The 26,038-nt window shown below is 44.8% G+C and overlaps 1 protein-coding gene across 12 annotated transcripts in view; it reads left to right on the forward strand.

Moving 5' to 3' along the window:
- The window catches only part of PITPNM3 (PITPNM family member 3), a 913,937-nt gene that overhangs the window by 401,450 nt on the left and 486,449 nt on the right, over window positions 1-26,038 (forward strand). For 11 of the 12 annotated variants that reach the window (XM_068270198.1, XM_068270206.1, XM_068270199.1 and 8 more), the window contains exon 3: window positions 19,163-19,270. In XM_068270198.1, the coding sequence (XP_068126299.1) occupies window positions 19,163-19,270 (108 nt within the window). Of the gene's footprint in view, window positions 1-2,149; window positions 2,270-19,162; window positions 19,271-26,038 lie in introns of those variants that run through there. The other variant, XM_068270209.1, reaches the window with a different exon arrangement.

Here is a 26,038-nt window from a genome sequence, read left to right on the forward strand (position 1 = left end):
CTCCTGCCTGCCACGGGCTGGAGGAAGCCCCAGGTAAGTGGATAGGGATTTTTATTTTTTTCAAGAGTTCCCTGAACCTTCCCTTTAAGCAACTTTTTGGTACTTTTTTAGTTGAAAAGTGCTGGAAAGTTATTTAAAATCAAAGATGAAAAATTATCTCCTAGGAGAAAACTCAGGTGAAAAATAGAATTGCATATGGTCCCTGATGTCTCTCGCCGCAGCTCACTGGCTCTGCCTGTCTCTATGACGGCAGAGCCCTGTGAGCGGGTCAGGAGCCGATTTCATTGGCTCCTGGCCCTGTCTTTCAATGTAAGCCGCTCCCATTGGCTTACACTGAAACACAGGGTCAGGAGCCAATGAAAGCAGCTCCTGACCCGCTCACAGGGCTCTGCCGTCAAAGTGACAGCAGAGTGGGTGGCCCAGGTTCCCGATATACGGCAATTGCGGCGGTAAGTGCGTCGATTCCTCGGTAATCGTCGGTTTCCACCGTTGCTGGTACCAACGGTCTCTGGTCCTTAAGGGGGCAGAGACAGCTGGTACTTAAGTGACTAAAGCAACCCTGTCCTCAAGGCCCACCAACAGTGTATGTTTGGTATAAATCCACAGAGGTAGTTAATCAGCTCTGCTGCAACACTAACTACCCCACCTGCAAAACGTGCTGTTGGTGGGCCTTGAGATCAGGGTTAGGGGATACTGCTTTAAAGCCACTATGCAGCTAAAAAATCTCTGCACATCTGAACTAAGACATACGTTAAAGTGGTATTATGTAGAAAATACCTTAAATACCTCTGAATACCTTAAAGTAAACTGTAGGCAAAATAACGTACCGGTAATTAATAAAATTTCTTCTTCTTCTTATTTTTTTTACAATATTCAATCATTTAGAAATTATTTAGTTGGTGTTTGCCCAGTGTAAATTCTTTCCCCATCCTGCTTTACATTCTGAAATTTGTCACAGGTGCTAACCTCTGTAGTGCTGTCAGGAGCATCTCTGCAGAATGTTTGGTTACTGAGAGTTTCAAAGCCAGTACAAAGTATACTTGGTCTCCCAGAATGCTTAGAGGAACGTGGGGGGAGGAATTCATCTGCCTAAGCTAAACATCACTGTGAGGGTAGGGCTACATTAAATGTATAGCAATATTTAGGTATAGGAAGTTTTTCTGATGCTGAATCAAGGACAAGTGGGTATCCTGAACAATCTACCACACTCTATGTCATTCTAGCTGCTCTTTAATGTTTATATTCAGCAGCAAACTCATGTAACTTAGTGAGTATCTCTTACCTTCTAAGCTCCCAGTCACCATCCCTCCCAATTGATGTGTAGAAGTGATATTTCCTTGCCACCACTCAATCTTCCTCCTATTGGAATGGAAGGGGTGCATGGCTAATAGAGAGGTAGAGCTCTGACTGGAGATAGACCGTGGCTCTGTCAGTCAAGACTTCTTGTCTGTAGAACAGGAAATGGGTATGTCAGAACTGCTGACACAAGTGCAATTGTTTTATTTGCTGCAAAGTGAAATGCTGTTGAGAGCTTGATATCTGTATACTATTATTACACAGCAAAAATTCATATTACTACATTTTCCATTGAAAAAGGGAAAGGAACCCAAACTGGAGTCTTCTTGCCGTTTTAGTACAAATATAAATGTACTACAGCTACTGAACAGTAAAGTATCTATGAAAAATGTATTACTGTCCTTTGCTCCAGGAATTGGTAATCCTTTATTTGTGGTTAATAAACATTAGAGACTTTAATCTAGTGGCTGGTCACAGTGCAATGTACATGCAGTGGGTAGTGTTTATCCTCTTAATGCAGTTTTGTTTTGTCCAGTGTGTAAGACTTAGCAAGGCAAACAGATGATCCAGCTTAAGTTACCGACGTCACTACAAGATTTATTTTTTTGTTCAGGCAAAATAATGTTGTGCGGAAATGGTAATCCTTCCTAAAAGTGAACCTGTTTCCAGAGGTTTATGGAGTGAGACTCAGGCTTGAGTCATAAATTGTGCCCGCCCTTTCCTCCATCCTAAGCCGTTCCCATTGGCCAATTGCCATAGATGAATGCACAAGTCACCAATACCATTTGGCTGAAGGTGGTGACAGATGAGCCAGTGGGAGCACATTTTTACCTGTCACAGGTTGTGGACCAATTGTGAGAACTGAATTTGGACCAGTTTTCAAAACTGTCACCTGGTGACCCATTAGCATGGGTAATTAAAGAGGTACTCAACAGCAAGGGAATTTCTGTTAGCTTGTTATGGACTTTCTAAGGTAAGCTACTTGGTAATTGAGCAGCCAAGAATAATCCTGTGAGGGGTTAAAGATCTTATGCTCACATAAAGTTAATAAATTGAATTTATCACGTGTTGTAAGAAGGTAAATATATATAACTAGCTGACCTAAGTCCGTTTAAAAACGGGCTCTAGGTTTGTCACCGCATGTCACTGTGTGTGCGCCCGCCCCCGTCCGTTGGCCCCGTCCGCCCTTGAAGCCGCACGTCACTCCCCCTCAGTGTCTCATGCGCAGTTCGTTATGAGCAGGGACACACACACACACAGGAACACACACGGACGCAGAGACACTTGGATTTTATTATACAGGACTAGTGACCTTAGCCCGTTTAAAGACGGGCCAGGTCTGTCACCACACATATCAGCGCATGCCCACTGCGCGCGCACACACACCCATGCCTTCTGGCCCCGTTCTCCCCCAGCTCTCTTCAGCGTCTCTGCATCCCTCCCTGCACATGCGCAGTGCAAAAAAAGCACTGACACACGGACATGGGACGAAGGGACATTTGCTGTTTATTAGGTAGGATTTGTTTTAAATAATAGTGTTTTTAGGTTACTTGAAGTCCCTTACAAAATCCCTGTGGTTCTGACCCATTGTGATTTAACTGGTTAGTCTATAAAATAATGATTAACATTGAAAGTACAACTTTTTAAATTATACAAACCTCAATAAAGCTCAGAGAAACAAGACACCTTCCCCTCTAACCCCCTCCCCCAAAAAATAAAACAAAAGCAAATAATAAAGAACCAGGTGAAATTAAATGAATTGTGTGTTCCTAGGGATTTTGATTACAGTGTGTTGATAGCAGCTTATATGCTGACCATACTCTGATAAATCCACTTGGCAATCCAACAAAATTTACCAATAATTCAGCTGATTACTCCAGCATATATGAAGTACCGTATTTTTCACCATATAAGACACACTTTTTCTTCCCCAAAATGTTGGGGGAAAAGTGGGTGCGTCTTATGCGGCGAAGGTACGGATTTTGGGGTGCAGAGGTGCGCAGGGAAGCACTATATACATTACCTGCTCCTACCGCCGCGCTCCTGGCTCCAATCCTGCCCGGTCCTCTTCTTCCATCTACCGCTGCCCGCTGCTGCCCCCGCCGAACATCGCTGGCCGGTCCTAATTAGCCGCAGGGATACGCTATCATCACACGCATGCCGCCGAACAACGCTGGCCGGTCCTAATTAGCCGTGCAGGGATACAAGATCAGGGTGAGCCGGGTCACGCATGCGTATGCGTGACCCTGACGCACGGGGTGTGCTGATCGCATATCCCTGCGCGGCTAATTAGATCCGGCCAGCACTGTTCGGCTTCATGCGTGTGATGATAGCGTATCCCTGCGGCTAATTAGGACCGGCCAGCGATGTTCGGCGGTGCAGGAGCGGGCAGCGGTAGATGGAAGAAGAGGATTGGGATTATTGGAGCCAGGAGCGCGGCGGCAGGAGCAGGTAATGTATTAAGTGTACTCACACTGCCTGCACAGGGGGGACACCGGCACTGGAGGATACTTACAGAGGGGGGCACTGGCACAACAGGGGGGCACAGGCACAACAGGGGCACATGGCAGGCACAGGAGGAACTGGCACAACAGGGGGCCACAGGCACAAGGGACACTGGCACAACAGGGGGGCACAGGCACAACAGAGGGACATGGCAGGCACAGGGGGCCACAGGCACAGGGGACACTGGCTCAACAGGGGGACAGTGCCACAGGGGACACTGGCACTACAGGGGGTCACTGGCACAATAGGGGGACACTGACACAGGGGGCCACAGGCACAACAGGGGGACATGGCAGGCAGAACAGGGGGACACAGGAGGCACAGGGAGACACAGCACAGGACCAGCACAGGGGGACACAGGAACAGCCAATCACTACACTGACCACATAGAGGAACATAGACAGGCAACATGGGAACAACCAATCATAACACTGTCCCCTTATGTGGTGTAATAGTATGTAATGTAACTGGAAAGGGGGGGGGGGGGGGGGTAAAAAGTCCTTAAGACACCCCTGCATCATAGACACACCTAGGTTTAGTTTTTTCTTTTTTTCCTGATTTTTGCCCTCTAAATCTGGGTGCGTCTTCTATGCTGGAGCGTCTTATACGGCGAAAAATACGGTAACAGAAGTGACATTCCTATTTTTTTTTCTCACCTCCTGGTTGGATATTTCAAAACAACACAATGGCACTTTTTTGCACATTTATTTCCCTTAATCGACTGCATTGGTGGTCTATTCAGATGATCTAATTCAAATCTGCCAGGTCTTTGTGTGATTGTAAGGCCAACATGAGCCTGACTAGTCAATCGTTCTACTGTGTGGCTCTAGCAGACCACACCGTGCCTGATTCCTTATTGCTTGTACATGAAGGACCCATAAAACTCTGAAACCGTCATGGTCAGTTGGTCATCAAGCTGAACAGCAGCCTCATAGGACACCTACAGCGTCATCCACATTCTGTAATTATAACACAAAGCCTAAAGAATTAGATCACACATTCCAGCACTGAAATGATCTGGTTTTAACATAGAGGAGAAAGTGTACACTATAAAAGCAAATCATTAATCATTACTTCATCAGCCAGGGAATCAATTAGTAATTTAGTTTACAGCATCAGTTCATTTAGTGAATTGATTTCCAACATTTATTCTCTGTGCTATTAGTCCGTAAGCCATATGCAGTTACGTCAATGTTTCTTATAGGATTTTATGCAATATAATCTTACTGTCTGATTATTTTTATTGGATAATTGCTACTGTATATTGTAATATTGGCATTACATGTCAGTTCACAGCTTGGATACAGGGCAAAGAACCTGGCCAGGTTCGGGCTTAAAGAACAAGCGACACCCATGCTAACCTAGAAATAAAAAACACATATATAAGTAGATAAATACTACTTCTACTTGCATAACAGATGTATTGTGCTATCCACGTACTGATTCCTGTGAATTTTATAAGGGAAAAGCAGAAAATCCTATTCTAGGCAGTGGCCATTTTGCCAAGCTAATGCTGACATCTTATCCTCCCTGACTCTTGTCTTCAGACACTCCCACTGAGGTGTATACTAGGAACTACACTGTCTTATCCTCCAATTGCTGAGTCACCTCAGCCTTGTTTGTAAACACAAGTGAGCAGAGGTGTTTCAGATAAGAAAGCTAGGCAGGGAAATAAATGGAAGAGGAGGAATATATTATAGATAATAAGAACTCCCAGCATTCAACTCTTTGGCACTGTTTGGCACTAGGGCCAGTGCTCATAAAGTATGTGATAACTCCAAACCAGAACAGCAGAAAAAGTTCTGCAAGTTTTGAATGCAGGATTAGCATCTTTATCACTTAATACACTCAGACCAGTTGCTGTTGAAAGTTGCTTTTTATGGTGACAATACCGCTTTAAAGAGACACCATAATGATGTATAATAGAATGTAATACATTATTCAGGAGAATATATATATATATATATATATATATATATATATACACTGTACGTACATATATTTACATATATATATATATATTTATATATATATATATATATATATATATATATATATATATATACTGTATGTATAGATTTCTGTAACTCCACACTTCCTGTGGTGTTTAGCTTAGGCTATTTAGTTATGCAGCCTTTTGCCCTAGAGCACTCTGGGAGACCAGGTGATATTTCTGCTCATTTTGGAACACACAATAAACCACATTCTGCAGGAATGCGCCTTGCTAGTAGTAAAGATGTGGCCATCTGTGATAAATTTAAGAATGTAAATCAGGGGAAAGATTTTACAATGGGCAAACACTGACTAAATAATGTAAAAATGAATATAGTAAAATATAAGCAATTTTAATCATAAGGTTACATTCGAGAACTTACATTTTAAATAAATATTAAAATGCAGCAAATTCTCACAGATTCACTCAGTGGCTTTTCCACCCAGCCGGAAAAGGAGAAACCAGATTTCTGGGATTGTGAACTAGTAAAGTTGCCTTTACCTCCTTATTAGTTCACAAATGGCTCTGATAGTGCACAATAATGGAACCTGAGTTCTGTCCTTACTGGATGAACTTTGCCCAATTGTTGATACTCTTCCCCTTGCTACAGACATGATGTACATCATCACTAGGCGGGAAAAGGCGCCCCCAAAAAATAACCGTAGATGTAATAAACATAAAATGGCTTACCTCTAAGAAGAAGGGGCAATGCCAATATAAGAAAGACATTTTAACAATCAGACACAAAAACGATAACGCGTTTCGCAGAGCACAGTCCACTTCCTCGGATCAACTAAAGCAGTGTCCAAAAAGATGAACAATGTAGACACTCTTTAGCACAATACACCAAAATACACTATTAAATATTAAAATATTAGATCAACATAACATAAAGGTAAAATTAAATGGGTAAATGAACCATCGTCTGTTTTTTCAATCATATATTTCCTCCCCTCTTCTTCCTTCATGTATCTATAATCTCGTAAAATATATTATTATTATACAGTAAGCATAATGCTAGTAACAGAATTATATAGCTCTTAAAATACATCCAGCAGAGTTTAGTATTACTAAAAATAAAGACTAAAAATATAAACTAAAAATAAAAGTAAACTATAAACTATTATTAGTTGTATTTTTATTCTATTCTCTTTCACATGTGTAGCAATTTTGGTAACAATAGCATGTATGGGGGGTACTTGCTATTTACTGCTTATGATGATTTTTGACGACATTTTGCATTACGATTTTGCATCGTTATTGCAAATTTCAATGCACAATTACAACTATTTTACATTTTTGCTCATCACTACTTGGAGCCCCTTCCATACGCTCCTGCCATACATGTATATGTATTGGTGCAGCTTTGGCACCTCTGTAGTACTTGACTCCAATCCTTAAACTTCAGCCTAAACAAACATACTGTCATCAAGTTACATTAGTTATGTTAATTAGAATAGACTAGCCAACCCGCGTCGTAGCATATGCCGCATCTATCTATCTAATAGAGTACGTGCCTCAACCTTGAAGCAAGAAGAAGTAGGCTTTCCATGAGAAAATGTATGCGTGCTCAAACACCAAGTTTAACCCTAGCAAGTCTGGCTTTGCAAATCCGGCCTAATTGGCTATTCATGAGGCAATGCTCATGCAAATATGCATTTGCTTTCGCATGCCAAACTATGCAGGGTCCAAAAACCAATACCGCAAAGCGACCGCCCTGCGGGTATTAGTTCATGCTACAGTAGCACTATCCAGGAGCGCCACGGGGAGGATTCCGAATGCCCCCATACAACCGGGGGACTGCGGGGTCCCAGGCTCTCTTACCACAGCGGCACCCCGGAGGGGGAGGCTGGGTGGCGCAGCTGCACCCCCCCCCCCCCCCCCCAAGTGTGGTCAGCGCCGGGGAGAGCCATCCGCACCCACCTCCCGATATTAAAAACAGGCACTTACCTTAACGTCCATTGCGTTCTGCAACATGCACATTAACTTGGGGGCACCACATGAGAAAGGAGTGAAGCATGGGTCACCCCGAGCCGTAGAGCTCAGGGCTGGCTCACATACAACACTCCGGGGTGGGGGGAGGACAGGCGCAGACAACTCACTCCAGGGCTCACACCACCAGAGCAAGCCATCCACCACCTGCCTCCAAAGGATACAACTGCAAAAAATGCTTTCCATGAGAAAAATTTTGCGTGCTCAAACACCAAGTTTAACCCTAGCAAGTCTGGCTTTCCAAATCTGGCCTAATTGGCTATTCATGAGGCAATGCTCATGCAAATATGCATTTGCTTTCGCATGCCAAACTATGCAGGGTCAAAAAACCAATACTGCAAAGTGCTCTCTCGCTGCCTGGGAACCACAGCGGCACCTCGGAGTGGGAGGCTGGGTGGCGCAGCCGCCCCCCCCCCCCCAAGCATGGCCAGCGCTGGGGAGAGCCGTCCGCACCCACCTCCTAATATTAAAAACAGCCACTTACCTTAACGTCCATTGGGTTCTGCTACATGCGTATTAATTTTCTCATGGAAAGCATTTTGTGCAGTTTGTATCCTTTGGAGGCAGGTGGTGGATGGCTTGCTCCGGTGGTGTGAACCCTGGAGTGAGTGCGCCTCTCCTCCCCCCCCCCCCCCCCCCCCCTCTGGAGTGCTGCATGTGAGCCAGCCCTGAGCTCGAAAGCTCGGGGTGACCCATGCTTCTCTCCTTTCTCATGTGGTGCCCCCAAATTAATGCGCATGTAGCAGAATGCAATGGACGTTAAGGTAAGTGCCTGTTTTTAATATTGGGAGGTGGGTGCAGACGGCTCTCCCCGGCGCTGGCCACACTTGGAGGGGGTCGTCCACGCCACCCAGCCTCCCCCTCCGGGGTGCCGCTGTGGTTTCCAGGCAGTGAGAGAGCCTGGGACCCTGCGGTCCCCCCAGTTGTATAAAAAAGGGGCATTGGGAATCCTCCCCGTGGCGCTCCTGGAGGCCTGGAGCACACCAAAAACTGCTAGCAGATCCGCAAAATGCTAGCAGATTTTGAAACGCTTTTTCTTATATTTCTGTAGCATTTCACCTAGCATTTTGCGGTTTTGTAAAGTGTTTTTGGTGTAGTAGATTTCATATATTGTTACAGTAAAGCTGTTACTGAACAGCTTCTGTAACAAAAACGCCTGCAAAACCGCTCTGAACTGCCGTTTTCCAGAGCGGTTTGCTTTTTTCCTATACTTTACATTGGAGGCCGAAACGCCTCCGCAATCCAAAAAATGCCTCACCTCGGGAGTATGCGTTTCAGCAAAACGCCTCCCGCTCTGGTGTGCACCAGCCCATTGAAATCCATTACCCAAGCGTATCCGCAGCCGCAAGTGGATCGCAAAACGCTGCCGAACCGCTCTGGTGTGCACTAAGCCGGATAGTGCTAATGTAGCATGTAGCAGGGTGACTGCTTTGTGGTATTGGTTTGTGCATGCATTTGCATGAGCATTGCCTCATGAATAGCCAATTAGGCCAGATTTGCAATGTCAGACTTGCTAGGGTAAGGCCTCTTTTCCATGGACTGTGAATAGGCAGTGAAATGGCTCTCAAACTCTCACAACTGCTCACTGCTGCCTGGTAACTGCTTGCTGCTGCCTGGTAACTGCTTGCTGCTGCCTGGTAACTGCTTGCTGCTGCCTGGTAACTGCTTGCTGCCGCCTGGTAACTGCTTGCTGCTGCCTGGTAACTGCTTGTTGCTGCCTGGTAACTGCTTGCTGCTGCCTGGTAACTGCTTGCTGCTGCCTGGTAACTGCTTGCTGCTGCCTGGTGACTGCTTGCTGCTGCCTGGTAACTGCTTGTTGCTGCCTGGTAACTGCTTGTTGCTGCCTGGTAACTGCTCGTTGCTGCCTGGTAACTGCTCGTTGCTGCCTGGTATCTGCTCACTGCTGCCTGGTAACTGCTTGCTGCTGCCTGGTAACTTTTTGTTGCTGCCTGGTATCTGCTCACTGCTGCCTGGTAACTGCTTGCTGCTGCCTGGTAACTGCTTGTTGCTGCCTGGTATCTGCTCACTGCTGCCTGATAACTGCTTGCTGCTGCCTGGTAACTGCTTGTTGCTGCCTGGTATCTGCTCACTGCTGCCTGGTAACTGCTTGCTGAGCACACAGCTCAACAGTCCGTGGAAAAGAGGCCTTAAACTTGGTGTTTGAGCACGCATAAATTTTCTCATGCAAAGTACTTCTTCTTCTTGTTTGAAGGTTGAGGCACTTAGTCTATTATATATATAGATAGGTAATATCATCTCTTACACACCCTGTTTTAAAAGAACAGGCAAATGTTTGTGATTCATGGGGGCTGCCATCTTTGTCATGGGGGCAGCCATCTTTTTGGTTGAAAGGAGGTGACAAGGAGCAGGAGACACAGTTCCAACTGTCCTGTGTCCTGATAACCCCTCCCAGCTGCACACACTAGGCTTCAAATGTCAAATTCAAAATGTAAAAAAAAAAAAAATTGCACCAAAACAGCAGAAAGAGAACCACAAAATCAGAAATCCCATCATGCTTTGCACAGCATCAGGGGAAAAAAGCCCGGGCAGTTTTCTTCTGTGCAGCTAAAAATGAGGCTTGGATAAGAGAAACAAAGTTCTGATGCTGTGAAACTGTTAAAGAAACACCAAGCCTTTTCAGTGCTGCTGAGTCGATTTTTAGTCCGGAGGTTCACTTTAAAGAGGAACTCCAGTGAAAATAATGTAATAAAAAAAGTGCTTCATTTTTACAATAATTATGTATACATGATTTAGTCAGTGTTTGCTCATTGTAAAATCTTTCCTCTCCCAGATTCACATTCTGACTTGTATTACATGGTGACATTGTTACTGTGGGCAGATTATGGAGCTGTTTCTAGCTGGTCTGGCTTTAACAGACAGCTATTTCCTGTCTGAACATTGTTACATTGTGACAGTTTGCCCAGAGTACCGTACGGTACCAGAGCCTCTTGTGGGAGGGGTTTCAGCACAAAATCAGTCATACAGCGCCCCCTGATGGTCTGTTTGTGAAAATCATTATTTTTCTCATGTAAAAGTGGGTATCAGCTACTGATTGGGATAAAGTTCAATTCTTGGTCGGAGTTTCTCTTTAAGTCCAAATAGAAACCTGCTGTTGCTGCACTAGAACATCCAGCATGCAGCTCAACATTAGCCAGGCTGCATCAAAACTCCTAGATCACATACTGAGCTTAGTCTATCATAATCTCTACATTCAAATTAATATCATTACACCCCTTTTTGTATAAAGGGAAATAAGTTGCTAAGAACTGCTGTGAAATCTCTTCATTATAGTCCTCCTAATGAGCAACTCTTAGTGGAATTATTCTTGCCCATATCCTTTAGAACCACAGCAGCCTCTCACCGCATGGGTATTTGCTGCAAGGCTTTGAAATGTCACCATGGCAACCAGAAGAATTTGACAATAGTAGCGTGTCTGCCCATTCACATTACCGCTCTAGCTGGTCTGTTAAAGAAACCGCGGTGTCTTGCTGACTCCTGTGCCAAAGGATGTCCCTTACAAGGTGGTTTAGCACAGCACGTTTGCATTGCCAGTAGCAGAGTTGCAGTATGCCTTTAACTCCTACCTGGTGCCGCTCTGCTGTGAAAAGCAGCATTGTAAGGCAAAGGTTAATGCAGCCTTGTTTACCAACAAGCTGTGGATTAAAATAGATCTGACAAAATGAGCAAGGCTGACTCCATGAGCTGTTTAAGCTGCTGGAAAAAAAAGCAGCGCTTTCTACAAGCACCGCACTAAACTCAGGATATGAGGTCTTACATAATATGCAACAATTTAATTCACTGTTAAGGATCAGAATACGTAATAAGGCAGTTATAACTAACTGCAGATCATCTGCCTGTAAGTATGTGATTGGACCTCATGCTGGGTTCTGTGGAATTTGATATGCCTTCCATGCCCCCCTCTGCTATGGAGTAGAGATGAATCATACTTTTGTATGAAATTGATTTTACAGAGAAAATTGCAATTTCTCTTTCACAAAGTTTCCACAAAGAACTTTTGGAGAAGGTAAAAAGCTGTCACTGCCTTATATTCCTGATTTATTTTGCCCCAAAACACTATCCCCAGGCCTCACTGATTAACCAGTCTGCACAGATCTTACATTGGGAGTAGAACAATCACATATATGAAAATAAACACTGATTGGCCCCAAGATGCTACTAAAATGCCTGTACATTCTCTAATTGTGTCTCGTCTTGATTACTGGAATACCCTACTCTCTGGCCTGCCAAAAAATAGACACCTCTCCAGTCCCTACTGAACTCTGCTGCTCATCTCATCCACCTCTCCTCACGCTCCTTTGATGCTGACCCTCTATGCCAATCCCTCTATCATACAAGGCTCTATTACTCATACAAGGCGATCCCTTTCATAGATTTCTTTGTTAATCTCCAGAAATCATCCATCCCGAAACCTTTTCTACTCCCAAGAGACCCTTGTGTTGTCCAACTTGGTCACCTCCTCTCACTCTCGCATTCAGGACTTCTCACGAGTGTCACCTCTCTTTTGGAACGCTCTACTACAGCCTATCCGTCATGCTCCAAGCCTGGAAATGTTTAAACTTGCCCTCAAGACACACCTTTTCAGACAAGCTTATAATTTGCTACAGCTAGAATTTAATGCTCACTGCCTCATGAACTAACCCCGTTGTCTATTCCCCCAGTGTCTCAACCCCACAAGAGCAGAGACCTACCCCTTTTGTTTCCAGTTTCAGTACAATTTATCTAATAAACATCTATTAGTATTGGTGATGTTATTCAAACTACACATCAATTGTATGTATCAGTACTTGTGTTACTGGTTGTCCTGGTTGTACAGTATGTTGAACTGCTCATGTATCTATGCCCCCCATTGCTGTATGCTTTTCATGTAGTACAGTCAGGCTCGGGTTAACCTCACAGGAGCCTATAGGCACAGATGTCAAAGCACCCTAGACTTCACCCTCCATGAACCTAAAAATTACCACCGAACTGCACCATAGGTGTGTTGACTAGCCCAGGTGGCACTTCTCTCTTACTTCCCTTGCCTGGTACAGGTAGCTACAGTTGTCCCTTAGCATTAGGTAGCCAGAAGTACCATCAATGTTAAGTAGCTATAGGTGCCCCAAATATTAGGTAGCTATAGGGACCTCAGTATTAAGTAGCTAGAGATGCCCCTGGGGGGAGGGAAAAATTAGATTTACATACTTACTCGGGCTTCTTCCTGCTCCCAGTAATCTATTAGGTCCCACGTTAAAGTTCCAATACCCTCCAGGGTGTCGCTGTTCCCTCCAAAGGATTCCCAACCAAGGCTGTGATTGCAGGCTACTGTACATGCTAGTGAACGCGCCTCTCTCACTGGTGCTCCCCTGGCTAGGAGCATTCTGCCCTTGTGCAGATTAACTCTCTGTGAACTCATGTAGTCACGTTTACCGCATTTGTGGAAATTGCAGGGGTCCACCGGTCTGGAGTGCAATGGATGGGCCTCACCCTGGGAGGGCCGCTTTCATGATCATGATATCTTCCCTGCTAGGTAAGGTGGGCAATGGATGGGTCCCACCCTGGGAGAAACCACCTTTGTGATGATGGTATCTCCCCTGCCAGTTAAGGTGGGGTTCCTCTGGGCACTCCGACTTCCTCCCACATCACAAAAACATAGATAACTTATTTAGCTTCTCCTAAATTGTCCCTAGACTATGATGCATACATACAGTACACAAAACATACATAGACATGTGACTATGGTAGGAATTAGAGTATGGTATGGATTAGATTGTGAGCCCCTCTGAGGGATAGTTAAGTGACAAGACAATATACTTTGTGCAGCGCTGTGGAAGATGTCAGTGCTATTTGAACTGTGCAAGTGGAAAGCCCCCCCTCCACCGCCCCCCCCCCCCCCAGCTTGGATATCCTGTAATTCTTACTTTTTTTACAATTGTAAATTATGATCTTAGCATACAGGGTCATTTTAAAATAGGTGAGAGAATTAGAATAGCAATAGTGCACAGACGTGTGTGTCATGACTTCATGGGCCAGAGCAAGAGATTATATTTAGAAGCTTAAGGGGAACATGACAAATAATCACATTACAGCTGTAGTTGACAAACATGCCCTCAGGCCACCTAAGAATTCAAAATTTCATCATTTCTGCATTTACTTGAACTGTGTCCAGGAGAAGGTTTATACGAGTGGGATAATCTACACTAGAGGGAAAGCCAGCAAGAAAGACGTGTGACTCTTGTTCAGAGGGGATACAGCCTGTTATTTGCATAGAGAGAGGGATCTAAATTAACATGTGTAAGAGCGGCAACAAAATAAATTGAAAAGAGTGTGCTTCAAAGGGAACATTGACAAAATCAGTATTAGGCCTCTTGCACACTGCATGCATTTCAGATTCCGATTCCGCTTTTTAATCTGTTTTTACATCCGATTCCGATTCAGATTTTTAATCTTAACTGCATGCTGCGTTTTTTGATCCGTTTTTCTGTTGAATGTATTCAAGGAAAATCGGAAACGGAATCGGAATCGGAATCGGAAACGGAATCGGAATCGGAATCGGAAAACGGATTTGCAGTGTGCAGGGAGCCTTAAATATACTCAATAGGTATCCACATGTTTTTATTTGCACTGTTCTGTGGAAAACCAGATAACGTCCACAATTTACTAAGCTTATCTCCTGTCTTTAACCATTTCAGCCAGTGGGTATTTTTCACTTTATGGACAAGAGGAATTTTCACATTTCAGCGTTCCTCCCTTTCATCCCCCAATAACTTTACCACTACTTATCACATCAAAATGATCTATACCTTGTTTTTTTCCAACACCAATTAGGCTTTCTTTGGGTGGTACATTATGCTAAAAATTATTTTATTCTAAATGCATTATAATAGAAATAATAAGAAAAAAATTGAAAAAAAATAATTATTTCTCAGTTTTCAGCCTTTATAGTTTTAAAATAATACATGCTACCGTAATTAAAATCCACACATTTTATTTGGCCATTTGTCCCGGCTATTGCAACATTAAAATTATATCCCTAGTATAATGTATGGTGACAGTATTTTATTTGGAAATAAAGGTGCATATTTTCAGTTTTACATCCATCACTAATTTTTAGCCCATAATTTAATAATAATATGCCCTATTGACATACATATAAAAAATTGTATTCCCTAAAGTCAGTAGGTGTAATTTTACTATTTGGCCACAAGATGTCCCCACTTAGTACTTTCAATTCGCATACAATAAGTAATGTGTTGCTACATTGTAGTAATGTGTTGCTACATTGTAACTAGGGAAGTGACGCAGGCATCAATGCATGCCTGCGATCACAGTGGCCTAGAGGGGAGATTAATGAATGGGAACTTTGTTCCCATTCATAAATCTAACGATCTGTAGCAGTAAGCGGCGGAAATCTGCGAACAGGAGGAAGTGTGGCGGCTCTAATTAAGAATGAACTAAAAGAATGAACTAAACGAAAAGAATGAACGAAAGCAGTGTTCATTCTTAGCGGACATGTACGGAATACGGATTGGCTGTCCCCTACAGCCAATCCCCCCTGTTACTGCTAACATCGTGTGCACAGCCTCCCAAGTTGCAGGGACGTGACTATCACGTGCCTGTAGCTCTAGCAGCAGCCGCGCTCCCATCCCAGTGGCAGAAATGATTAATAATGAATCTGAGCTGTTTTTACTGTTATCAACATGGCGATTAATCATTTAGTATTCACTAAGCAATTTACTTCATGCAATCCTTAAAATAGGGATTCTGTCCTTAAGTTAAAGAGTAATTCCTAAAGTTATTGATAGAATTCTTAAATTCTTTCTGTTGGTGGGGTCTGATCACTCCTCCAGTGTTTGTTTTTTTTAAATCAATATTTACACGTTTGTGTTTTTAATAAAAATGTGTCTTTTTTATAATTGTTTACTCCCCCCTCCCTACCTTCCCCCGCCAGACAATCCCCATGATCAGCTGTCATAGGCTTCAGCCAATGACAGCCTATCACCTCTGTGCCTCTGGAGGAGACAGCCATGTCTCAGCGCTGTGCCCAGTACAGCACTGCTGTAGATCACAGCGCTGTACACCCTAATTAGATGGCCATCTAACTGTCTCTGAGCGGCCTACTAAGCAGGAGATGCGTGCGCAGCCTGCGTGCGATCTCCTGCAAACTGAAGCCCCAGGACTTTACCCCGGTGTTAGGCGGTCCTGGGGCTGTCACTGTGGTCACACCCATGGGCGTGACGCAGTCAGCAAGTAGTTAAACCACCAGCAAGCGAGAAAATACTCCAAATATTTTTATAGTACTTTTTCACAAGCATTTAGGTACTTTTTTACTTTTACCATTTTTAAAAGCTATTTTAAAGAGAATATGAAAATGATCTCCTAGGAGATCCTCGGAACTCAGGAGAAAAAGTTAATTGCATATGGTTAAGTTTAGAATTCAGTTGTAAACTTAAGGATGGAAACCTTAACTTTAAAAATCAATCCTTAAATTAAAGTCAAAATCCTTAACTTTAGGTCTGCATGAGGTAAGTTGCTTAGTGAATACTTAATGATTATCACTATGGGGATAACAGTTAAAACAGCTCAGAATCGCTATTAAAGACAGGAGAATTAAGTGTTACTAGAGACTGCAAAGGGGAGAATTCTGAGCTCTGTATAGAGAGAATACACAAAGCAGGCACACATGGGGGGAGGGGTGGGGAGTGTAAGAGAGACACATCAAGTGTTTGTATACACATAAGACACAGACAGAGAAATGCACAGACACAGACACACATACACAGACACACATAGACAAAGAGATGCACAGACACAGCTACACACAGCAACACACAGACATGCACAGACAAAGACACACAGACAGACACAGCCCCTCTCTCTCTCTCCTTCCCTGGCTACCTTACACAGAATCTTCCTGTTGGCTAGCTGTAATTGTCCTGGCAGAGGAGGCAGCAGGAGGGGTGGAGCTACACCCTGTGTGTGCTCCTCCCCCTTCCTATTCTTTAGTGAATTAACACTTACAATACAGATCATTGTGTGGTGATAATTTTTTTACTTGTCTTATTATTACTAGCATGATCTTAGTGAATTGTTAGTTGTGCTACCTGTTATCCCTGCGCATACAATATAATACAATAACAATTCTCCCATAGGAATCAAAGTCGCTGTGATAGCCGCTGTGCAGCGGCATCCCCCCACCCCTTCCGATCGCCTCTGGCAATCAGAGCAAACAGGAAATCCCGTTCAGAACGGGATTTCCTGTTTGGCTTCCCCTGTCGCCATGGCGATGATCGGGATGACACCATCGACGTCATCCACATCATGGCGTCTGGGGGAGTCCCAATCCACCCCTTAGCGCAGCCTGGCGGTGATTGGCCAGGCTGCGCATGGGGTCTCGGGGGGGACCTCTAACGCGATGGGTAGTGGGAAATCGGCGCACAGCGGTGGCGATCGGCTTCTACATGCAGCTAGCACAGTGCTAGCTGCGTGTAACAAAGCAAAAAGTGTGGAAATCGGCACACCAGGGGCTGAGAGATCCTCCGCAGCTGCTTACCCCAACCTCAGCTCGGGATTATCGCCCAGCAGGTTAAATGCATGGCAGAGGCAGCATGACAGAAAGCTCTTTCTCCTAAGGTTTAGAGATGGACTCTGGGGGTGGTCAAGTAATTAGATCCTTTTGATCTAAGTTTGTGAGAGAGGTGATGCAGTTGCAGCAAATCCTTCAGATACCCAGGGCTGAGATCGTGCATGGTTATGAACAGGGGCGTAGCAATAGGGGTTGCAGAGGTTGCAACTGCATCGGGGCCCTTGGGCCAGGGGGGGTCCCATAACGCCTTCCCTCAACTACAGCATTAGCTCTCTATTGGTCCTGTGCTCATAATAATCACTTCTATGGATACTTTGAATAGAGGTAATTATTAACAAACTGTTCCCCATCTCCTTCTTGCACGTTAGACACTGTAGTTGCCAGTGGCAGGTTTTGGTGCACCGTATCAATTGCTGTGTATAGAGGGCTTGGGGGGCCCCATTGTAAAACTTGCATCGGGGCCCACAGCTCCTTAGCTACGCCACTGGTTTTGAATGTCAATAAGCCCATCTTAAATAGAATTCTCCATTTTATTGGTAACCAGTGGATTGAGCAAAGGATCGGTGTTATGTGGCACTGATGGGGTTGGGTTAACAGTCTCGCAGAAGTATTCTGTACTAACTGCAGGTGATGCAGGTATTTGTTTGGAAGTGGAATGGCAGTGGTATGTCTGACCATGTTTTTGGATAATGTTTCAAATGGAAGTATGTATATAGTAAAACAGCAAAGAGGACTGTATTGAGCCCTGGGGCACACCATAATCCAGTGGTACAGGGTTGAAAAGGAAAGTCCCCAAGCAGTGGCATAGCAATAGGGGCTGCAGAGGTCTCGACTGCATTGGGGCCAGAGGGGCCCCCGTAGGGGCCCTCCCTCAACTGCAGTATTAGCTCTTTATTGCCCCCTGTGCTTGTAATGACCACTTCTATAAATACTTTAAATGATAATAATCATTAACAAGCTGTTCTCCATCCCCTTCTTGCACCTCTGACACTGTGTTGTCCTTGGCAGGTTTTGGTGCGCTGCATCAATTGTTATGTATAGAGTGCTTGAGTGGGCCCAATGAAAAACTTCCACCGGCGCCCACAGCTCCTTAGCTACACCACTGGCCCTAAAGAATAGGCTTATGGCCTACACTTCTGATGTGGAGTCCCATGACTTGTAGGTACCTGGGCACTGTGTTCTGTTAAAATGAGTGTTTATTATCCATCCCTGTTTTGAGTGGTATAAAGGCTACTTGACATATGCTAAGTACTAATTGACATAGTCCATTTATTGACAGTTGAGGGAGTTCTTGGGTACATCTTACTCTGTTTTTACATTCCTGGTATTATTGTTGATCTTGTTGATGTTTTGTGAAGCAATTACCTCCATAATTGAGACTCACAGTCTATATTCCCTGCCACAATCCAGGGCCACATTTGGGGAGTGACCAGCTAACCTACCAGTTTGCTTTTGCTTCTGGGTTAGTAGAAAAAGCTGAAGGGTCTTGAGAAAACTCAAGTAAATGTGAGGAGTTCTTATAAAACTCCTAGTAGATAGAATCATGCCCTATATTTGTAACTAGAACTTCAGCTAATCACTTAGTTAGAGATAAATCAGGTACAATGTTTCTACACAATACAAAACTGCTAATATAATTCATCTTCCATCCAAACTGATTCTTAGAATTTCCACTTCCAGAGGTGAATAAGAGGTCCACAAACTGACCCCACTTTTGTGCTTGTCTTTCTTGCAGGAAACATATTAACATACATTGCTAATTACTAACCAGTTTTTGGTGTTCTTAATTGCAGAGGAAGTTGTGGAAGGGAAAAGTGCAATACTTATTGGAATGAGTCAGTGGAACTCGAATGACTTAGTGGAACAAATTGAAACTATTGGGAAGCTGGAGGAGAGTCCAGGTAAGAATAAACATACATATATCCAGGCACATCGCCTCTAGTTAGGACATTAAATAAATTATTAAGGAAAGGGAGGTGCTGAAGGGGGTGTGGCTAGAAACAGCAAAAATCAATTAACCCTTCGCACACTCACATGCAAATGTTCAAACAAATGCATTCACAGATTTACTCATCCAGGCACAACTGTTATCCCTACAGCTAAATTAAAAGCCAGGGTTTTAGTTCACAGAAGAATGCATTCTTATGCTTAGTCACCTATACTGCGTAGAGAGTCCAGGTAAGACTTGCTTTTACACACAATATAAAATGATAATGTACAGGGATGAATGAAAACATCTACTAACAAGCAGATTTCTACTGACCAAAGAAGTTAAAGCTGTGCTAACAAATGAAAGCATGTAGTTGCACATCAATTCACTTGCAAGAGGACAGCTGTTGGTGTCACGATCTTACCTACTCCTCGTTCCAGCGGAGAGTCTGTCACTTCTGAAAGTCGGCGCAAAGACTGGGCACCTTACAGAGTGGGGCGGTCACCTCTGGGATTCCTGCAGGTGCATGCAGTCAGGCTTTCTCCAATGTTACCAGGCAACCGGAGTGTGTCAGACATTCAGCATATGCTCTTCTGGCACCATTACTAACTAGGAAGAGGTTGCCTCTATTGCCAGAGTCAATCACTAGTGGATGAAAGGCACTCCATTGGACAGCGGAGGGGGTGGCTTCATTGCCTTACGCCCGTATAGATGCCTTGCTCTCAGGTTCTCTAGCTGCCTGTAATAGCGTCAATCGCTAGAGCTAGCTGCTGGGTGTGATTCTATTGCCTTCTGTTTTTAACCTCCGCATGTTTCCTGAATATCCCTCAGATTGTTGCCTGGACCGACCTTTGCTAATTTGACCACTTTTCTGCATAAACCCTATATATCTGGTATAGATTGTTTGTGGATGACCCTTGGTTAGTGTGACTATGTTATTGGATTAGCCACTGTCTGTCAGTCATCTGATTCCTGTGTATGATCCTGGACGGTTTGATTTTTCTGTATTGCCAGTACCACTGCCTGGTGAGTGTTTGTGGTACTACTGTCTTACATTCATCAGTTCTATATCTTGCACATTAACTGAGCTTCAGCTAGGAGCTTGTGTTTGCTAGCATTATTTCCATGACCCAGCTTAGTGGTGTTTCACATTAGTTCAAAATTTCTGCATATCCTTAATCAAGAACATCTAATTGTTTTTAACTATTTTGTGTACTACGAGACATGCTAGAAACGGTGGCATTGTTTATCAGTAGCATTGCATTTTTACAACGTGTTTTAGTTCCTTCAAGTGGTGGTGGTGGTAGTGGGGGGGGGGGGTGGGGAGATATTTCTTAAAAAAATATTAAAGATCAGATATTAAACACACATATTGTAATGAAAATCTATAAATAATGGATGCCTCTATAATTGATATTCAGTAGTTTTGTCAATGAACCTATTAACCTCCTTACCGGTTATCCCGAGCTCAGCTCGGGGTAACCTGCGTAGGAGGATTTCTCAGGCCCCGGATTTTCAAAAAAAATTTTTATTGCATGCAGCTAGCACTTTGCTAGCTGCTTGCATCTCTCGATCGCCGCCGCTACCCGCCGCGCCGCCCCCCCTCCAGACCCCTTGTGCAGCCTTGCCAATCAGTGTCAGGCAGCGCTGAGGGGTGGATCGGGATTCCCTCTGACGTCCCGAAGTCCATGACGTCCGTGACGTCATCCCGCCCCGTCGCCATGGCGACCGGGGAAGCCCAGCAGGAAATCCCGTTCTGAACGGGATTTCCTGCTTACTCTGATCGCCGGAGACGATCGGAGTGGGTGGGGAGATGCCCTGGGCTCGCTACATGATTTAAAAAAAAAGAGTGCTGTGCTGCCCCCTTGTCGCAGGAATTGGACCGGCAAGGGGGTTAAACAATTAGAAAAGGCCATTGTTTGTGAAACCGAAGGCAGGAGAGTGATATATGTCCAGCAGAAACACTAAGGCTAGGATCCTCTTCTAACAGAAAGTCCAGGATCCATTTCATGCAACTTACTCCCCAAGTCTGGTGCTGCCAGCTACCAAGCTAGCCCTGCCCTCTTGCAGAGAAATGCTGTGGTGCTTTGTGGCACTCTCTATCTCGAGTAGAGAGAAAGCCACGGCATTTTGCTGCAAAGGGGCAGGCTAGGCACCATGAGTTGGCAGACACAGGGGCTATGGGAGTGAATTTGTTGAGGGGCTGTGGCTAAAAGTATTAGAGACACAGGATCAGCAGGAGAGTTGGGCAACTGGTAGTATTTTAAAAGGAAAAAGCCACATCCTTCTCAGTTTAGGTTCCCTTTAAGGAAACACACTGGAGAGGTAAGTATAACTTTCTCTGAGAAGAGGATCCGTGGAATGTTATTTTACACTAAATAGTCTCTTTTAAAGAGAACCCGAGGTGTTTTAAAAGACTGCTATCTGCATACAGAGGCTGGATCTGCCTATACAGCCCAGCCTCTGTTGCTATCCCAAACCACACTAAGGTCCCCCTGCACTCTGCAATCCCTTATAAATCACAGCCATGCTGTGAGGCTCTGTTTACATCTGTAGTGTCAGTCTCAGCTGCTCCCCCGCCTCCTGCATAGCTCCGGTCCCTGCCCCTGTCCCTTCCCTCCAATCAGCAGGGAGGGAAGGGATGCAGGCGGGGACTGGAGTTCTGCAGGAGGCGGGGAGAGCAGCAGACTGACACTATAGAGATAAACACAGCCAGCTCTGACAAGCTGTTTGTCAGCAGCGTGGCTGTGATTTATGAGGGATTGCAGAGTGCAGGGGGACCTTAGGAGAGTTTGGGATAGCAACAGAGGCTGGGCTGTATAGGCAGATCCAGCATCTGTATGCAGATAATATTCTTCAAACCCACCTCGGGTTCTCTTTAAGCAATGCAACAAGCCTGCATTTACTGAAGTGTCCTGCTTAAGATAATGACAACATAGAACAAGGGAATAGAGTATCATTTGTTATCTAAAAAGAGCTTAAAAGTGCATTCTACCATTGTTGTGTATTGATTCAATGTGAGAGCACAACAGGAAAACAATTAGTTACTCAAATAAATACAGCTGGGGTTTAAAGATCTTTGAATGCACTTTCCAACATTTGAAAAATTTCCTCAATATGTGCTCATTTCTCTTATTATTATTTATTGTATTTATAAAGCGCCAACATTTTACTCAGCGCTGGACAGTAAATACATACAATGCTACAAGGATGACAGACGTAACAAGGTTATACAACGTAGGGCAAAGCGAAGTACAAGATACATGATCATGTGATTTGGGGCTGGTTAGGTAGGCCCGGTGTAACGATCGGTGTAACACAGAGAGGATCTGATTACCGGTGATCTGCAGTATCACCGAGAATGCAGATATATACCAGATTATTGATGATCTGCAGTATCACCGATAATCAGTTATATCTCTAACCTCTGGACACCTGAGTGATAAGAGTGTTTTGGTGCAACAGTAATACTTTGAGGAGCGCACCTGGAAGGCAGGTGCAAGAGCAGATAAGAATACTGCTTGGCAACTGGTTCCTTCCGTAGTCTGGACTCTCCCCGGGGAGGAGTCATACAGCGAGTGGGAAGGACAGAACGTGAGTGACACTAATGGAGAAGTGACACTGACAGGTCTGTGAACTATCTCCTATCAGGAGAGATAGATCTCGAGGTCGGACAAGCCAGGTCGTAAACACACGGACAGATAAAGTACAGAGACAGGAGGCAGATGCAGAATCCAGAGACTAGCCGAGTTTTGGCAACAGAGTATCAGAGAGACAAGGTACAAAATCAGAGATCAGAAGAATGGTCAGGGAAGCAGAAGGTCATAACAAATAATCAGCAATGTCTAAGCTAAGGTGTGAGTTCCTTGGCCGTCAACACCTTGGAAACTGATCTAGAATATAATACAGATGATAACAGAATTCCTAGACTAAGGTGTGAGATCCTTGGCCATCAACACCTTTGGAAACTGGTCTAATAACACAGATACAGACAAGGTCTGAGTCCTACCACGTAGTGATCGCAACGGCAGACAACCAGCAAATGCCCAGCCACCAGTATATATAGTTCAGCGCTCTCCAGCGCCTCCCCCAAGTGTTGGACCAATGGAAACCGTTTCTGGCGTCAGCTGACCAGCCTGGTCAGCTGATCCCCCACTGACTGGGATAAAGCTCTTCCTCTCAGCGCGTGCGCGCGTCCACCTAAACCTATGTGGACTACAGCTCCCAGCCACACCAGAACTTTGCTGTGAAATGCCCGCTGCGCTGCACGCGGAATCCGCCGCCATGCCACCAGCGCATGCGGCGGTTCCTCCGCGTTCAGGCAGACACAAAGACGAGTGAGCACATGCATCAGTAGTCGCGCTGGACGTGGAATCTGCCGCCTTGCCAGAAGTGCATGCGGAGGTGCTTCCAAGTTTTCTCACACCCGGTAATGCAAGTACGAAGCAGTTATAGGAAAGGAGCACACAATGTAGCATACACGAGGGAAGGGAGGACCCTGCCAAACGCTTACAATCTAAGGTGACTCTTAATTAAACAGCATGTGCACAAACTGTATAAATGGTCCTTCAAACCTTTGAACTCGATCTGCCATATTGCTTGAGTATTTGTTTTTAGGGATTTTTGGTTGCTTTTCAAAACCAGCTTAGTAATATTGCCTGCCTTGGTTGAAGAACCAAATGATACTGAACTTTGAAGATAGGGATCCTCAGAGATGGCCCAGCAATAATGCTGCTAGTTACTCAGCTGAAGACCATTCAGAACAGCAGCAGAGATCAGTAAAGCTGTGCGGGGTGGGCGGGGGGTCAAGCTTACCTGTCTGACATCTTCTTCGTCCCTCCCTGGTGCCTCCCACGATGCGGTCTACACGCATCACGTGACTACAAACACTTCCTCCTTCAACCAGGAAGGAGGAAGTGTTTGTAGTCACGTGACCGCCGCATGGAAAGCATCGTGGGAGGCACCAGGGATGGACGAAGAAGACGTCAGACAGGTAAGCTTGACCCCCCCCGCCCACCCCGCACAGATTTACTGGGAGATACCCGGATAGCAACTATCCGGGTGTCTCCCGGATGCGGATTTGAGCAGCCCTAATTTAGATCCTCCATTTCACTATTAGATTTCGTAAATGCGGAATCTGAGGAACAAAGTATTTAGAATAAGGCTGAGCACCCAGTTCAATGCGTTTCATGAGCATATAACTTACTCCGCAGGAGGTGTTTGGCTCTTGAGCACAATGTGTATACCTACATTGTACAAGAATACATAGAAGTGTAGGTTCATGACCAATCCTCCCTGTCTAGAAAGAGGGGAGGAGAAGAGAAAAGGGGAGGAAAGGATAGGGGAATGGAAGGGAGAAAGATGAGAAAATGAGTAGTGAGGAGCATGTGGGTAATAGGGAGGGGGCAGGGAGGAAATAGGAGGAATGGAAGAGGGAAGGGGAAAGTTAAGGTGATGTTCGATATAGAATTTCGATTAGTGGCAAAGTTCAAATTCTCTGCATTATTGAACTAACAGAAACACATGCCAACCCTTGATTAATTACCAAAATATGAAACCACTTATCAAAACAGAGGTCCATCAGGTCCATAATGGAAGTACAAACTACTTAACATTTGTATATGTTACGGCCAGAACCCGAAGTGTGGCCACTTCGCGTTCTGGCCGGCCACTTCGGGTTCTGACCGGCCAATGTGCGAACTGGCCGCTGCGCTGCGGCCAATGTTAGAAATGGAATGTTTTCCTCGGAAGATTGTGTTTTCTGGCCGTCTCTGGCCAAATGTAGAAAAAGTTAGGTAATTTAATGAAATGAAGCCGGCGGCTTCCGTTCTCTCTCCTCCCCCCTGCCTCCTCTCCTCCCCAATACTGGCAGCCGGATGGGGGGGGGAGACATGTGTCCCCCAGAGTTGTTCGTCGTGGCAGGCAATCCTGCCGTTCCTGCAGAGCGGGTGCTGGCAGAAGCGATGTCTGCTTCCCTGCTCTGCTTCCCTGCAGCCAAAAACTACTCTGGGGGGGACTCGCGTGTATCCCCCCCCCCCCCCGCAGCGCCCATAGGAGAAAGAGAGAGAGGCAGGGGGAGGAGAGATAGCTGAAGCCGGCGGCTTCAGCCGCTAATTGCCGCCGGCTTCATTTCATTAACTAAACTAACTTCTGCTACATTTGGCCAGAGACGGCCAGAAAACACATTGATCTTCTGAGGGAAACATTCCATTTCTAACATTGGCCGCAGCGGCCAGTTCGCACATTGGCCGGCCAGAACCCGAAGTGGCCGGCCAGAACGCGAAGTGGCCACATTTCGGGTTCTGGCCGTAACATATATAAAGAGAGTGCAGAAAAAAAAATAGAGATCACCCAATGAAGTGTGTGTTTTTATTGTACACCACCACCATCTTATGCAAAAACTCAATACAAAGAAATACGTACCCCTTGGGGACCCAAAATTGCTTTGGGGTTATACCCTATACGTAGCCCCAACGAACAATCTTACAATAGTGAAAAACTATAGAGTAACAATGTTTGAATTACAGACTAAGGATTAAGTATCTGTTGCCTTATATAAAAATCGGATAATACTCTATACTGGGGACTCCCTGTTACCCTATTATCACTGGACTGAGTTCATGAGGATGCCACTACATTGCAGGGGAATTTAATCCACCTATTTATTCTCTTATACGTTGGGGGATATTTTACCCCACATTATGGATCTGATGGTACCAATGTCGATCTTTGATTATCT

Source organism: Hyperolius riggenbachi, chromosome 2 (assembly GCF_040937935.1).
Source record: "Hyperolius riggenbachi isolate aHypRig1 chromosome 2, aHypRig1.pri, whole genome shotgun sequence".
Taxonomy (NCBI): Eukaryota; Metazoa; Chordata; class Amphibia; order Anura; family Hyperoliidae; genus Hyperolius; species Hyperolius riggenbachi.